At 51.3% G+C, this 15,154-nt stretch overlaps 1 protein-coding gene across 1 annotated transcript; it reads right to left on the bottom strand.

The window, feature by feature from the left end:
* Positions 1–4,180: 4,180 nt before the first annotated feature.
* On the bottom strand, positions 4,181–5,621 carry LOC100037570 (uncharacterized). Its single transcript, XM_044472011.1, has one exon. It carries the CDS (start codon positions 5,401–5,403, stop codon positions 4,375–4,377), a length of 1,029 nt encoding a protein of 342 aa, XP_044327946.1. The 5' UTR covers positions 5,404–5,621; the 3' UTR covers positions 4,181–4,374.
* Positions 5,622–15,154: the final 9,533 nt, after the last annotated feature.

The following is a 15,154-nucleotide window of genomic DNA, read 5'->3' on the forward strand; positions in this document are numbered from 1 at the left end:
ATACCCCCTCAACAAATCCTCCAGGGGGACCGTAAAACGGTTTTTCTGCGGTGCCATCACTCTGCCAAGCGTACCCACGCCCGCCTCCCGTCGACGAGGAACCACGATGTTGGCCTTCCCCGTAGACATCGTATCCATCATCACCCCAACGGCCACGCGGAGGGTCCCGGTCTGCATATCCGCCACCGGCACCTCTGGCAGCGTCAGCCCCGCGACCTCCGGCATGAGCGTCCGGCGCCCTAGGCCGACCGTCCCGCACCACCTGCTGCTGCTGCACTTGCTGCTGCAGCTGGATGTTCTGCGGATGCATTGGCGGGCGGTGCTGAGGAGGCCCGGACTGGGCCGGCCCAGCCCTAGCGGCCGGAGGCACGACCTTGGCTGGCGCAGCCTTGGCCAGGGGCGGCGCAGCTTTGGGCGGAGGAGCGGCCCTGGCCGGCGGCGGCGGGGCAGGCCTCGGCGCCGGAGGCGGCGGCTTTTGCGACGGGGGAGCAGGTTTGTGCGGCGGCGGCAATCCCCTTCTGCGACCCGCCATGGTCCCCGATGCGTTCGATCGAAGCGGAGGGATCCTCCTAGCGCGACCCGGCGGTAGTTTAGGAAACCCCGGCCTAGCGATCCTCCTGATCGTGATTGCCGAACGTGCATGGGAGGACACGGAGTCCAACACCGGTTCATGCAAAGGCCCATGGGCCACGGTGCTCGCGTCCGGCCTCTGGGTCACGGACTGGGCCTCATACCCAGTCGGCCCCGGCCCCAGACTCGCCACAACGAGCTCCAGCCCAACGTCAGCACAAATCTGATTCAAACGCACGCATCGCGCCGCCCGAATCGCACCGGGACCGACGGCCGGCGGCGGCGTGTGAACCTTCGCCGGAATCACTTTCTTTTTCTTTTTTCGGTTGACCTTCGTCCACCCATCTGCCGGAAAGAAATCCGATAAGGTGACATGAGGCAAACTTACCTTAGGAAGGGGTCCTTTCCATGGCTTGATTGCCAGAGCCGCAGGTTTGCAGCCCGCCGCCGGCCTTGACGCGGAGCTCCTCTTGTCCTTGCACCTCTCTCCCGGCAGAATCTTGGATGAAGACGCAACAACATCTGCCACCAAGGACGACGAAGACACGGTCTTCATTGGGTCTTTCGCTGCATCCGGGTGACGATCCTCGACCTCCTCTTCTTCGTCATCAACAAGCACCCAAAACCTTCCTCCAATCCCTGGATTCGGTCTCGTGATTTGATGCTCCGAAGTGGTTAGATCGACGATCTCGATCTGCTCCTCCCCGCTAGAAGAGACCTGCAAGCAATCCAGCACAAGAATTTCGAAAAAATCAATATGCAAACGCGTACCTGTTTGAATCATCTCACGAGCTCGCAGGTACCGTCCGGCCAGAATGTCGTGCTCCTCATCCCTCACCGTCGTCCACCTTGACAGCGGGTGCATGTACAGAAACCATCCCGCCAGATCTCAACCCTCCAGTCATCTTTGTAACGGATCCTCCAACGCACTTCATCCGAAGGTTTGGCGGAGGGATCCTGGTCCAGATCCGAATCAGACTCGGAATCAGCACAACCTGGCGGCAGCGGCAGCGCCGGAAACGGCGGCAAGGCAGCCGGAACCACGCCCCCAAGCGCCGACTTGATTAGCGGAGGTGATGCCGGCGGCGGTGGCACAGCCACCACCCCCTCTCCTTCCCCCTCACGTGCCTGCGTGAGTAGCGGAGATGGTTCCGGCGGCGACGCCCGCACCTGCAGCGCCTCGGCTGACTCCTCGATCACCGCTGTCGGAGGCGCGGGCGGTGGCTCCGGCGGCGGCGGCTCGGTCGAGCCCTCTTGAAGCTCCCGGTGCTGAAGTGTTTCCTTTCTTGGCTCCTGGGTGTTCTCATGCCATGCCCCTCTGCTCATCTTGATCCGGTATAGATGACAACGTACATAATGTTTAATGGGCTGGACTAGCCGGTAGAACAAATCTAGCTTTTACCTTTGTGCAAAGCCGTGGAGGTCGATTCATCCATTTTTACCTTTGTGCAACCAGCGTCCCATGCGAGCAACAAGATTTTTTCAGAAAAGTTTGAATTCATTTTTCTCTCAAAATTTCGCACAATGATCAAGTGACATTTTTCAGATTTCCTAGGTGAAGCGATTCACCACTAGGCATGGACACCAAGAATCTAAGTCAGCGAATGAACTTCTGTTCGCTCGATCTGTCATAAAATGGTGTCCAGATGTTTCGGCGTTAGAAGAGAGAATCGAACGTATAATAAACAATGGGAACTAGAGCAAAGTCTTCCCCCTGATCTCCGTAGACGAGTCCATGCATTTGCCTCCTCCCTGCATGTCGCTCTGGCGGCCGGTGGCGTCTCTGTGCCTCGGCCCCGGCTAGTAGATAGGTTAGGATTTTAGTCCTCACAGGAGCAGCCCTCAGACGGATGGCGATGTTTAATCTTCGAGGTTAGTCTTTCGGGCTATGATCCTCCTCGAGTTCGTTCATCGGGATGGATTACACGAAGCTCCGGTGTAAATTTCTATCAGCTTCTAAGGGCGACGAGGTTATGGTTTCTCACCGGTGTAAATTTCTATCGGCTTCATTCGATTCAAGGGTTCAACGTTGACCGCTGCGGTTCCCCGACTTTGTTCTAAGGGGCACCTGCACGAAGTCTCTTGCATGTCATCGACAAGGTCATACACGCGAGGCCGCCACGTCACCAATCTCCGTTCCGGTGCCGATCTCGCCGCCTTCTTACACTGACACCTACCTTAGCCACACATGCGGCCCCGTCTTCCCTTGTGTGGCCACCTTCTCATGCCACAAAGCCGGACCTCGCTTGCACCCAGATGGCGACGACGAGCACCTGCCTCTTCAGCCGTCGTCAGATCTAGAAATTGTGCGGTGAGGTAGGGTAGAGAGAATATCATAGGTAGGTGGAAGAAGGCCAAAATTTTGTATAGGGTGGGTAGGAAATGGGGTCCACGACGTCTCATATTTGCTCTTTCCTTACATGATTTCTGGGACACACAAAAATCTAAATATGATGCTCTAGATGAGGTGAGTAGCGGTGAATCTTTATTGAAAGATAATGTACACCGTAGAAAATCCTTACTTGAGGATAAATGAATAGATTGGGGGAGAATGCATCTGGTGTACGCGTAGTTGCGCTGCAACCGGTGCATTGACGACCGATTAAGATGGCCGGAAAAAAATATGATGAACACAAGTCCAAATATGAAACATAATTTGAGAAACAAAATCAGTAATTAGGATTGATCATGTCTATGGGCCAAATTCATAGCCCAACTTCAAATAACTATTATTCATAACATGATTTGACCTTTTTTTGCTCGAGTTGTTGGTTGGATTTGAATCTGATATGACATTTTGCGACAGGGCAAATATATCTACATGCTAATTTCTTTTGAAAACTTTTATAGTCTATTCAGGGGTGGCCCTACCGAAAATGCTAGACCTAGGTAATCCTTCGTGCTCCATTTATGTAACCCTCCTAACAAACCTCCCATCCCCCTAATTCAAGTGGGTGGGCCCCCCTCTCCTAATTTCATCCAACAGATAAATGCCACACAAGTCATTACGTAAGTTACTACGTAAAGTTGTTTACGTAGGTGTATCATTACTCGTGGTGTAGGGGAAGGTATGGGCGGCTGCCCCAAGTAGTTGTGTGATGTGATCGTTGAGCCCCTACCTGAACCCCGATTCATTTTGGACGAGGAGACGGCGATAGGTCCTTGTATCAGGAGCGAGAGGAGACCAACAACGTGAAGGTCCTGAAAAACCGTTCATTCAAATGGGCTAGCACTTGAGCGAAAAACAACCTAGAGGCCAATTGAGCGTCTAAGTAACCTAGCCATTCCACGGCCCTGTTTGTAGTATTTCATGTGTTTTGGAGGTTACATCACATAGGTCTCGAGAATCTTAAACTACTTTTAACCATTACTTAGATTAACTTTTGAGTGCATCTAGTAGCTTTGTATTTGAATTTTATGAGTTTTGATTGAGCGGACTTGCATTTGTACGCGGACTTGCATTTGTACATTCAAATTTGGATCCGTCAGACCGTCACGGAGTGTATTGTCAGAGTTTGGTGCACTGGTTCTCGAGAAGAGGCCAGATGGACACGCACATGCAAGCTCGGTGGAGCCCTAGCTTCCATTTCTAGGGAGAAAACGTCAAAGACGACGTAAATGCCACACTAAATCATGTTACGCAAATTAAGCTGTAGCACATGAGCCAAACACAGGGACTCACACTTAACTCCGACAGAACAGTACGTGCCATGCCACGACAGGCGATCGACATGCTGCAGCAATATATATATAAACACCACAACCATAATTCTAGAGCATTATTCACTACGAGTGCAGATAAACTTAACCAGATAAATTGGCCTTGTTGTTCATCTTGTCCACTGCATCGTGAAGAAGAAACCCGGTCAGGAAGCCCGCGATGCTCGCCACGGCCATGGCTATCACTTGCCAGACCGGGATGCAGCAGTGCAGCCAGCCGAAATAGCCACCGGACGGCTCGCACGCAGCAGCCGGCTCGTCGCCGCCATCCAGCTTCTGTCGCAGGTGGTTCGGCAGCAGCACGGCGTCGACGACGTACACGGCGAGGGGTGCTTCTTCGGACACCGTCTTGGTCACCCTGGCCCCAGCGCCACTCCTGGACGACGGCCACAGCCACACCGTGTCCCCGTCGTCGCGGACGTTGATGGCGTGGCTCTTGTTGGTGGCCGCGTCGGTGGCCAGCGAGCTCACCGACACCCAGTCGAACGACTGGAACAGCTTCCTGCCGTAGGTGGTCGCCGCGCCGTGGTACAGCAGGACGGCGAGCCGGTCGTCCGCGCCGAGGCCTCGGAACTTGGGCTCGAACTCGGCGAGGGCCTTGTCTTCAGGGCAGAACACCGTGAGACCGCCGGCGCCCGCGGCGCGCTCCCAGAAAAGCTGGCTCGCGTTCCCCGTCTCGGCGACGAGGCGGGCGAAGTGGTCGCAGGCGCCGCCCGTGGAGATAACGTCCGTGAACGCCCGCTCCTCCGGCGCGTCGGACGCGTGCCCATGGACCGAGCCGTCGATGCCTCGGAACTCGAGCTGGGGCGCTTCGCCTGCCTCGTCGTCGAGATGGGCCATGAACAACGGCTCCTCCGGCGCGTCGGACGCGTGCCCACGGCCTGAGTCGTCGATGCCTCGGAACTCAAGCTGGGGAGCTTCGCCCGCCTCGTCGTCGTGCGTGGAGATATCGCGCATGAACTCCGGCTCCTCCAGCGCGAAGGGCCCGTGCCTACGGCCCGTGTCGTCGATGCCTCGGAACTCGAGCCGGGGCAGCCCTGCCTCGCCGTCGCCGCCCGCTGCAGCGCCTCCGGAAACGACGAGCAGAAGAAGGAGCAGAAAAGGTGCGGCCATCGCGCCTGCACCAAGAGAACGCGAGGGAGGGGAGCTGCTGAGTGGCTTCTGACTATGGCTAGTAGGCTGGTAGTTGCAGTGCAGCGCAGGGGGTGTGGCCGCGAGGGTGGAGTATTTATACACGGTGAGGCATAGGAATGGCAAGGTAGGAGCTCCATGGTCCGGAAGGGAAGGGAGCGAGGAAGAAAGGCGAGGGCTATACGTGTCGATCGCCCATAGGGTAAGGGATATGGAAGCGAGCAAGGCAAAGCCCTCCCCCAAGCGCGTTTCATCTTCCTCGTAACTTCTTGCCGTCCAGCCGTCGATCGCCACAACAACTTTGTCGGTGTGTCGGGTTTAGGGTTTAGGGAACGTGAAATGACTAACGCTATTACTCTCCGTCCTAATTAAGGTCGATCAGCACTCCTTCCTAATTAAGGTCGATCGCCACAGTAGTGCACATCACAATGTTACTTCTCCTGCGTCCAAGTAGGAGTAGTAACAATGCTGATCCGTGCAATTTGAGCCATGATGTTCTGTGTATTTGCTTGCTAACATGCCTCACATTTACTCTATCGTGACCATGCATGCATGGACTGCATTAACCTGTAAATGTAAATGAAATGAGATGTGCCAGCGGCGCATTGAGAACCTCATCCATGCATGGTAGCAACAACCGAAGGCGACTGAAAATATTTGGATGCAACGCGGCCTCTCACAAACGTAAACTCACGTAACCCAAATCACTGGAGCACAAAAGTTTGTTGAATGCGATGTACCGGGAGATAAGACGGGAGCAGGTACATGGTGGATGGTGCGCCATTATCTCATGCCAAAATGGGCTATGCTGCTGCTGCCATGCATGGTCATATCACATGCCACCGCGCTCACATGATCACCTCGTGTCCCGGGCTAAGTTCTTTCCTTGCTTGGCTCTGGGGCCGATTCATTACATGAGCATATATAGTCTGTGACACCGATGCCCCCAACCACTTGTTCACCTTTTACTTCAACCACTAGTGCACTACAGCTACAATTAATCCACGTCTATAAACCGTCTATGCGCCGCACGCATGTAGGTGTAGCTGTGTAAAACATACTAAGCGTGGGAGCAATATCTCGTTCCGGAAAAAAGAGCATCGAATTTGGACTCTACAACCAGGCACACGGCCATTGCTCGGCAGCTTCCTGGCAACTTACCACAAGGCAGAGCAAAGCTCCCTGCATTTTTTTTAAAAAAAGGGACTCCCCGGCCTCTGCATCAGAACGATGCATACGGCCACTTAGATAAATAAAATTGGTTCAACAATGTCGTAGAGTCGTAAAACAAAATAAAGTCGAGCTCACATAGACCTCGACGCGAAAACAGAAAAAGGCCATAAAGCCACAACCGGCTGGCAGAAATAAAGATAGGAAAATTAATTGCCTATCCTATTGCATGACCGCCATCCAAACCGGTTGAAGATATCCCGCGCTACCATCTCCCACCGGACAGATCCAGTAACCAAACGCTCCCTGGCCTCCGTCGGAGTGAGTAAGGACCACATACGGATCAACGCCGTAGCACGGAATACAACCTGCAAAAAATGGATAGTAGTTATTCTGTTAAAAGCCAAATCATTTCTGCAGTTCCAAATTGCCCATAACAACGCACAAACTCCTACACGAATGTGTCTAGCTGTAACGGACTCTATCCCATCCAGCCACGTTCCAAATAACGACCCGACCGAACTCGGAGGAGTAATGTTAAAGGCAATTTGCACGGAGCGCCACAAAATTCTTGCCAACGGGCACTCAAAGAAGAGATGCTTGATGGTTTCATCCCGATCACAGAAACTACACCTAGTAGATCATGTCCAATTGCGCTTAACCAAGTTATCCTTTGTTAGAATGACCTGTTTATGGACAAACCACATAAACACTTTAATTTTCAAAGGAACTTTGACTTTCCAAACATGTTTGGAGCTAGGAATGACACTCGAGTTAATAACATCGATGTACATCGACTTAACGGTAAATTGTCCAGACCTAGTAAGTTTCCAACACAACTGATCGGGCTGATGATGTAGCTGAACCTCCATCAGTCTACGCACCAGATGAAGCCAAGCTTCCCATCTATTACCAACAAGCACCCTCCTAAACTGGATATTAAGGGGAGTGGCCTGCATAATCGTTGCCACTAGCGCATCACGGCGATGTACAATACGATACAGAGTTGGGTACTGTAATGCCAAAGGTGTATCACCAAGCCAAGTGTCCTCCCAGAAGCGAGTATCGTTGCCATCTCCGACAATAAACTTTGTTCTATTAAAGAAGGTTGCCTTAACTCTCATAAGCCCCTTCCAAAATGGTGAATCAGTTGGTCTCACTGTCACCTGTGACAAAGTTTTGGATTGCAGATACTTGTTACGAAGAATTTGTGCCCAAGTCGCATCAGTCTCAACTGATAGCTTATATAGCCACTTACTAAGCAGGCATCTGTTCTTGACCTCAAGATTCTCGATACCCAACCCCCCCTGATCCTTAGGACGACAAATAATATCCACTTGGCGAGTCTATACTTTCTCTTAAGATCATCACTCTGCCAAAAAAATCTTGATCGATAGAAGTCCAGCCTTTTCCTAACCCCAACTGGAACCTCAAAGAAAGATAGGAGGAACATCGGCATACTTGTGAGCACCGAATTAATAAGAATTAACCGGCCTCCATAAGACATAAGTTTGCCCTTCCAGCAACTAAGTTTCTTTCGAACCGATCTTCGATACATTTCCACTCTCTGTTCGTGAGCTTACGATGATGAATGGGTATACCTAGGTAAGTAAAAGGTAAAGCCCCTAATTCACAACCAAACAATTGCCTATAAGCCTCTTGTTCCTCCTTGGCTCTACCAAAGCAGAACAACTCGCTTTTATGAAAGTTAATCTTTAAACCGGACAATTGTTCAAATAAACACAAGACCAGCTTCATGTTTCTCGCTTTTGCCAAGTCATGCTCCATAAAGATGATTGTATCATCAGCGTACTACAAAATGGACACACCCCCATCAACTAGGTTAGGCACCAAGCCACCTACCTGACCGGCGTCCTTTGCCCTGCCTATGAGAATTGCCAACATATCGACCACAATGTTGAACAAAATAGGGGACATTGGATCTCCTTGCCTCAGGCCTTTGTGTGTCTGGAAATAATGCCCTATATCATCATTTACTTTAATTCCAACACTACCTTTTTGCGTAAAGGATTCTACCTGGCGTCGCCAAGCCTCATCAAAACCCTTCATGCGTAAAGCCTGTTGAAGGAATGGCCATTTGACTTTGTCATACGCTTTTTCGAAATCCACTTTGAAAACAACCCCATCCAGCTTTTTGGTGTGGATTTCATGGAGCGTTTCATGAAGGACCACAACCCCCTCAAGGATGTTCCTGTCCGGCATGAAGGCAGTTTGGGTAGGCTGCACAACAGCATGCGCGATCTGTGAGAGCCTATTGGTCCCGACCTTGGTGAAATTTTGAAACTAACATTAAGAAGACAGATTGGCCTGAATTGCTCAATTCTCACAGCCTCTGTTTTCTTAGGAAGAAGGGTGATCGTTCCAAAATTTAGCTGAAAAAGATGAAGCTGTCCAGCAAACAGATCATTGAACAAAGGCAACAAATCCCCTTTAATGATATACCAGCATTTCTTATAGAACTCCGCTGGAAATCCATCTGGGCCCGGCGCTTTGTTATTTTCCATTTGCGAAACGGCCTCAAATACCTCTTTCTCGGAAAAAGGAGCCGTCAGAAAATCATTCTCCACAGCTGTGAGCTGAGGAACATCCTCAACCCTGGACTCATCCAGAGACACACAGTTATTTTCTGGAGGGCCAAACAACTGCTTATAGAACTCAGTTATGTACAATTTTAGGTTTTCCTGTCCTACAATTGTACCCTCATCTTGCTCAAGCTGAAAGATCCTCTTCTTTCGATGCTTACCATTAGCAATCATGTGAAAGAATTCAGTGTTCGCGTCCCCCTGGACTACTCGCCGGACCTTGGCCCGCAACGCCCACTTCAACTCTTCTTCCCTAAGAAGTTCTTTCAGCCTCAATTCCGCATCAAGCTTGGCATGAAGCTCCGCGGCCGGCAGTATCGTGGTTTCTGCTTTTACATCCAGGGACTGAATAAGGGACAGAAGCCTTTCCTTTTCAACCTTATAAATCCCGCTAAGATGCTTAGCCCATCCACGCAGGAAACTCCTCAAGTGCCTGATCTTATTCTGCCAGCGCTGAAGCGCAGTCTTTCCTCCTGAATCCTTAGCCCACTCTCTAGCCACGAGATCAAGGAAGCCTTCCAGTTCAAACCAAGCCATCTCAAAGGAGAACACATTCTTGTTCCCCAAATGGGAGGGCTCACCAGAGTCCACAAAAAGCGGCGTGTGGTTAGAGATACCACGGGACAGGGCCTGGACTGTTACTAGAGGAAACTTCTGTTCCCAATCGACACTGGCCAACACACGATCCAACTTCTCATACGTCGGATTTGGCAGCGCATTAGCCCAGGTGAATTTTCTGCCCGAGAGCTCAATTTCTCTCAGGTTCAAACTTTCAATGATAGTATTGAACATGAACGACCATCTGCCGTCAAAGTTATCATTGTTCTTATCCTCACGCCTTCTAATAATATTGAAATCACCCCCCACCAGGAAAGGCAACTGCTCGGAACCACACATCCGAACGAGATCAGCCAAGAAATCGGGCTTGAGCTCGGGCTGCGCAGCCCCATATACCGCAACCAAAGCCCAGTTAAACCCATCTTCCTTCGACCGCACCCGGAACTTGACTGCAAAGTCACCCATAACCACACTGCGAACCTCAAGCGTTTCGCACCTAACGCCGAGTAAGATTCCACCCGATCTCCCTCTCGGCGGCAAGCAATGCCAATCAAATTCTATACCCCCCGACAAAGAATTTAGAAATTGAGGCGCAAAATTATCTCTACCCGTCTCCAATAGAGCGATAAAATCTAAATGATGCTCGACATACGCCTCAGCAAGAAACCTTCTTGTAGCCAAGTCCCTTAGACCTCTGCTGTTCCAAAAGATTCCTTTCATAGTTCATCATGGAATTTTTTTGCCGAACGAATCCTAGCACTCCTACGCACTGCGGACAACGGGTATACCTTCCGTTTCCACTTGCACTTTGGGATAGCTTGACTCTGTAACTGGTCCTCACAACCAGTGTCAGAAGGGCTTGCCAAAACTATCTCAGTAGAATCATCCTCTACATCCGCCTCAGAACTAGGAGGCAGAAGATCCGCACAAAAATTGTCGAGCACCCTGACCCCGAGCGCATCAACCTCCGAATCACACATGGGTTTAACAGCCGCAATATTGCGAATCATCTCTAAGGCCCGCTCAGCCTCTAGATCAAGTAGATCATTAATAGAATTAGAAATTTTAGTGTCATTACTACCTAGAGAAACTCCTAATTGATTTGCATTATCAACAATCTCATCATTTGAAAAATGCAAAATGGAATTAGAAGTATTGACCGACATACCAGTAGTGACCTCTACATCACGAAGCTTGGCCGCCCTCATGGCGCACCGTTGCTGAATGTCGTCCACATCCGGATGTGCCTGGAGACGGTCACTCACCCGGCGCCCCTCAGACATCGGATCCTGGATCCCACCAAACGCAATGACCTCCTCCCGAGATATCGCGGTTGGGGTACGGCCTCCTGCCTCACCCCAACCCGCAGTCCGAGCGACCTGCAGGGGCTCCCCCACAGCCTCGCCAGTAGGAGGACGGGACGCCTGGCACGCCCCACAAGACGGGGCCGTCAACGAGGATGGTGGAGCCAGAACAAGGGCCGCCCGCCCTAGCTCCCCACCCCGCACCGGAGAAGCCACCACCATAGGAGAAAGCTCCGAGGCCACCTGCCCCGAGCCCACTCCCGAAGGCAAAGGCGGCACCAACCGAAAGGAAGACGCAACGGGAGAAGAGGTATCCGAGGCCTCCTGACCCGGACCTCCTCCCAACGAAGAAGAGGACACGGGAGCCACCTGCCCCGCATCCCCTTCCTCAGCACAAAAAGAGCAACCCGAAACTACCTGGCCTATGGCTCCTCCCGGCACGCCAGGCCCGATAAGCTGCGTCATCTCCTGAGGGGGAACCGCGCGCTGAGCAGAAGAGGGAGTGGCCACCTGCCGACTCACCTCCTCTTCCCCCAGACCGAAAGTGATGAAACCCCAAAATCCCCAGAACCCGAATCCACAGCATCCAGAAATTCCAAAGCAGGCAAAGCGAGCTCAAAAGCCTCCTCGGACTCAACCCGATCGCTCCACAACCTCGGTGGTGCAGAAAAAGGCTCGAAGGACCCAAATCTCAGAGTCGTCGAAGGCACCGAGGTGTTGGGAATCGTAGCATAATTTTAAAAATTTCCTACGTTCACCAAGATGCATCTATGGAGTATACTAGCAACGAGGGGAAGGGAGTGCATCTACATACCCTTGTAGATCGCGAGCGGAAGCGTTCCAATGAACGTGGATGACGGAGTCGTACTTGCCGTGATCCAAATCACCGATGACCGAGTGCCGAACGGACGGCACCTCCGCGTTCAACACACGTACGGTGCAGCAACGTCTCCTCCTTCTTGATCCAGCAAGGGGGAAGGAGAGGTTGATGGAGATCCAACAGCACGACGGCGTGGTGGTGGATGTAGCGGGTCTTCGGCAGGGCTTCGCCGAGCTTCTGCGAGACGGAGAGGTGTAACAGGGGAGGAGGGAGGCGCCCAAGGCTGTAAGTTGCTGCCCTCCCCCCCCCTTTTATATAGGCCCCTGGGGGGTGCGCCAGCCCTAGGAGATGGGATCTCCAAGGGGGGGGGCGGCGGCCAAGGGGGGAAGGGGTTGCCTTGCCCCCCAAGGCAAGGGGGAAGCTCCCCCCCCCTAGGGTTCCCAACCCTAGGCGCATGGGGGGAGGCCCAAGGGGGGGCGCCCAGCCCACTAGGGGCTGGTTCCCTTCCACTTTCAGCCCACGGGGCCCTCCGGGATAGGTGGCCCCACCCGGTGGACCCCCGGGACCCTTCCGGTGGTCCCGGTACAATACCGGTAACCCCCGAAACTTTCCCGGTGGCCGAAACTGGACTTCCTATATATAATTCTTCAGCTCCGGACCATTCCGGAACCTCTCGTGACGTCCGGGATCTCATCCGGGACTCCGAAAAACTTTCGGGTTTCCGCATACATATATCTCTACAACCCTAGCGTCACCGGACCTTAAGTGTGTAGACCCTACGGGTTCGGGAGACATGCAGACATGACCGAGACGCCTCTCCGGTCAATAACCAACAGCGGGATCTGGATACCCATGTTGGCTCCCACATGCTCCACGATGATCTCATCGGATGAACCACGGTGTCGAGGATTCAATCAATCCGTATGCAATTCCCTTTGTCAATCGGTATGTTACTTGCCCGAGATTCGATCGTCGGTATCCCAATACCTTGTTCAATCTCGTTACCGGCAAGTCTCTTTACTCGTACCGCAATGCATGATCCCGTGACTAACGCCTTAGTCACATTGAGCCCATTATGATGATGCATTACCGAGTGGGCCCAGAGATACCTCTCCGTCACACGGAGTGACAAATCCCAGTCTTGATCCGTGCCAACCCAACAGACACTTTCGGAGATACCCGTAGTGCACCTTTATAGTCACCCAGTTACGTTGTGACGTTTGGCACACCCAAAGCACTCCTACGGTATCCGGGAGTTGCACGATCTCATGGTCTAAGGAAAAGATACTTGACATTGGAAAAGCTCTAGCAAACGAAACTACACGGTCTTTTATGCTATGCTTAGGATTGGGTCTTGTCCATCACATCATTCTCCTAATGATGTGATCCCGTTATCAATGACATCCAATGTCCATAGTCAGGAAACCATGACTATCTGTTGATCAACGAGCTAGTCAACTAGAGGCTTACTAGGGACACGTTGTGGTCTATGCATTCACACATGTATTACGATTCCGGACAATACAATTATAGCATGAATAATAGACGATTATCATGAACAAAGAAATATAATAATAACCATTTATTATTGCCTCTAGGGCATATTTCCAACAGTCTCCCACTTGCACTAGAGTAAATAATCTAGTTACATTGTGATGAATCGAACACCCATTGCGTCCTGGTGTTGATCATGTTTTGCCCTAGGGAGAGGTTTAGTCAACGGATCTGCTACATTCAGGTCCGTATGTACTTTACAAATATCTATGTCTCCATTTTGAACACTTTCACGAATGGAGTTGAAGCGACGCTTGATATGCCTGGTCTTCCTGTGAAACCTGGGCTCCTTCGCAAGGGCAATAGCTCCAGTGTTGTCACAGAAGAGAGTCATCGGGCCCGACGCATTGGGAATCACCCCTAGGTCAGTAATGAACTCCTTCATCCAGACTGCTTCCTGTGCTGCCTCCGAGGCTGCCATGTACTCCGCTTCACATGTAGATCCCGCCACGACGCTTTGCTTGCAACTGCACTAGCTTACTGCTCCTCCATTGAAAATATACACGTATCCGGTTTGTGACTTCGAGTCATCCAGATCTGTGTCGAAGCTAGCGTCGACGTAACCCTTTACGACGAGCTCTTCGTCACCTCCATAAACGAGAAACATATCCTTAGTCCTTTTCAGGTACTTCAGGATATTCTTGACCGTTGTCCAGTGTTCCATGCCGGGATTACTTTGGTACCTTCCTACCAAACTTACGGCAAGGTTTACATCAGGTCTGGTACACAGCATGGCATACATAATAGACCCTATGGTCGAGGCATAGGGGATGACAATCATCTTTTCTATATCTTCTGCCGTGGTCGGACATTGAGCCGTGCTCAATTGCACACCTTGCAATACAGGCAAGAACCCCTTCTTGGACTGATCCATACTGAACTTCTTCAATATCTTGTCAAGGTATGTACTCTGTGAAAGACCAATGAGGCGTCTTGATCTATCTCTATAGATCTTGATGCCTAATATATAAGCAGCTTCTCCAAGGTCCTTCATTGAAAAACACTTATTCAAATAGGCCTTTATACTTTCCAAGAATTCTATATCATTTCCCATCAATAGTATGTCATCCACATATAATATGAGAAATGCTACAGAGCTCCCACTCACTTTCTTGTAAACACAGGCTTCTCCATAAGTCTGTGTAAACCCAAACGCTTTGATCATCTCATCAAAGCGAATGTTCCAACTCCGAGATGCTTGCACCAGCCCATAGATTGAGCGCTGGAGCTTGCATACTTTGTTAGCATTCTTAGGATCGACAAAACCTTCCGGCTGCATCATATACAACTCTTCCTTAAGGAAGCCGTTAAGGAATGCCGTTTTGACGTCCATCTGCCATATCTCATAATCATAGTATGCGGCAATTGCTAACATGATTCGGACGGACTTTAGCTTCGCTACGGGTGAGAAAGTCTCATCGTAGTCAACCCCTTGAACTTGTCGATAACCCTTAGCGACAAGTCGAGCTTTGTAGATGGTCCCATTACCATCCGCGTCCGTCTTCTTCTTAAAGATCCATTTGTTTTCTATGGCTCGCCGCTCATCGGGCAAGTCAGTCAAAGTCCATACTTTGTTTTCATACATGGATTCTATCTCGGATTTCATGGCTTCTAGCCATTTGTCGGAATCCGGGCCCGCCATCGCTTCTTCATAGTTCGAAGGTTCACCGTTGTCTAACAACATGATTTCCAGGAAAGGGTTGCCGTACCACTCTGGTGCGGAA

The sequence above is a fragment of the Triticum aestivum genome, chromosome 2D, assembly GCF_018294505.1.
Source record: "Triticum aestivum cultivar Chinese Spring chromosome 2D, IWGSC CS RefSeq v2.1, whole genome shotgun sequence".
Taxonomy (NCBI): Eukaryota; Viridiplantae; Streptophyta; class Magnoliopsida; order Poales; family Poaceae; genus Triticum; species Triticum aestivum.

Excerpts from the sequence above, each read along its gene's own strand:
- LOC100037570 (XM_044472011.1), bottom strand. The coding sequence starts at position 5,403 with ATGGCCGCACCTTTTCTGCTCCTTCTTCTGCTCGTCGTTTCCGGAGGC.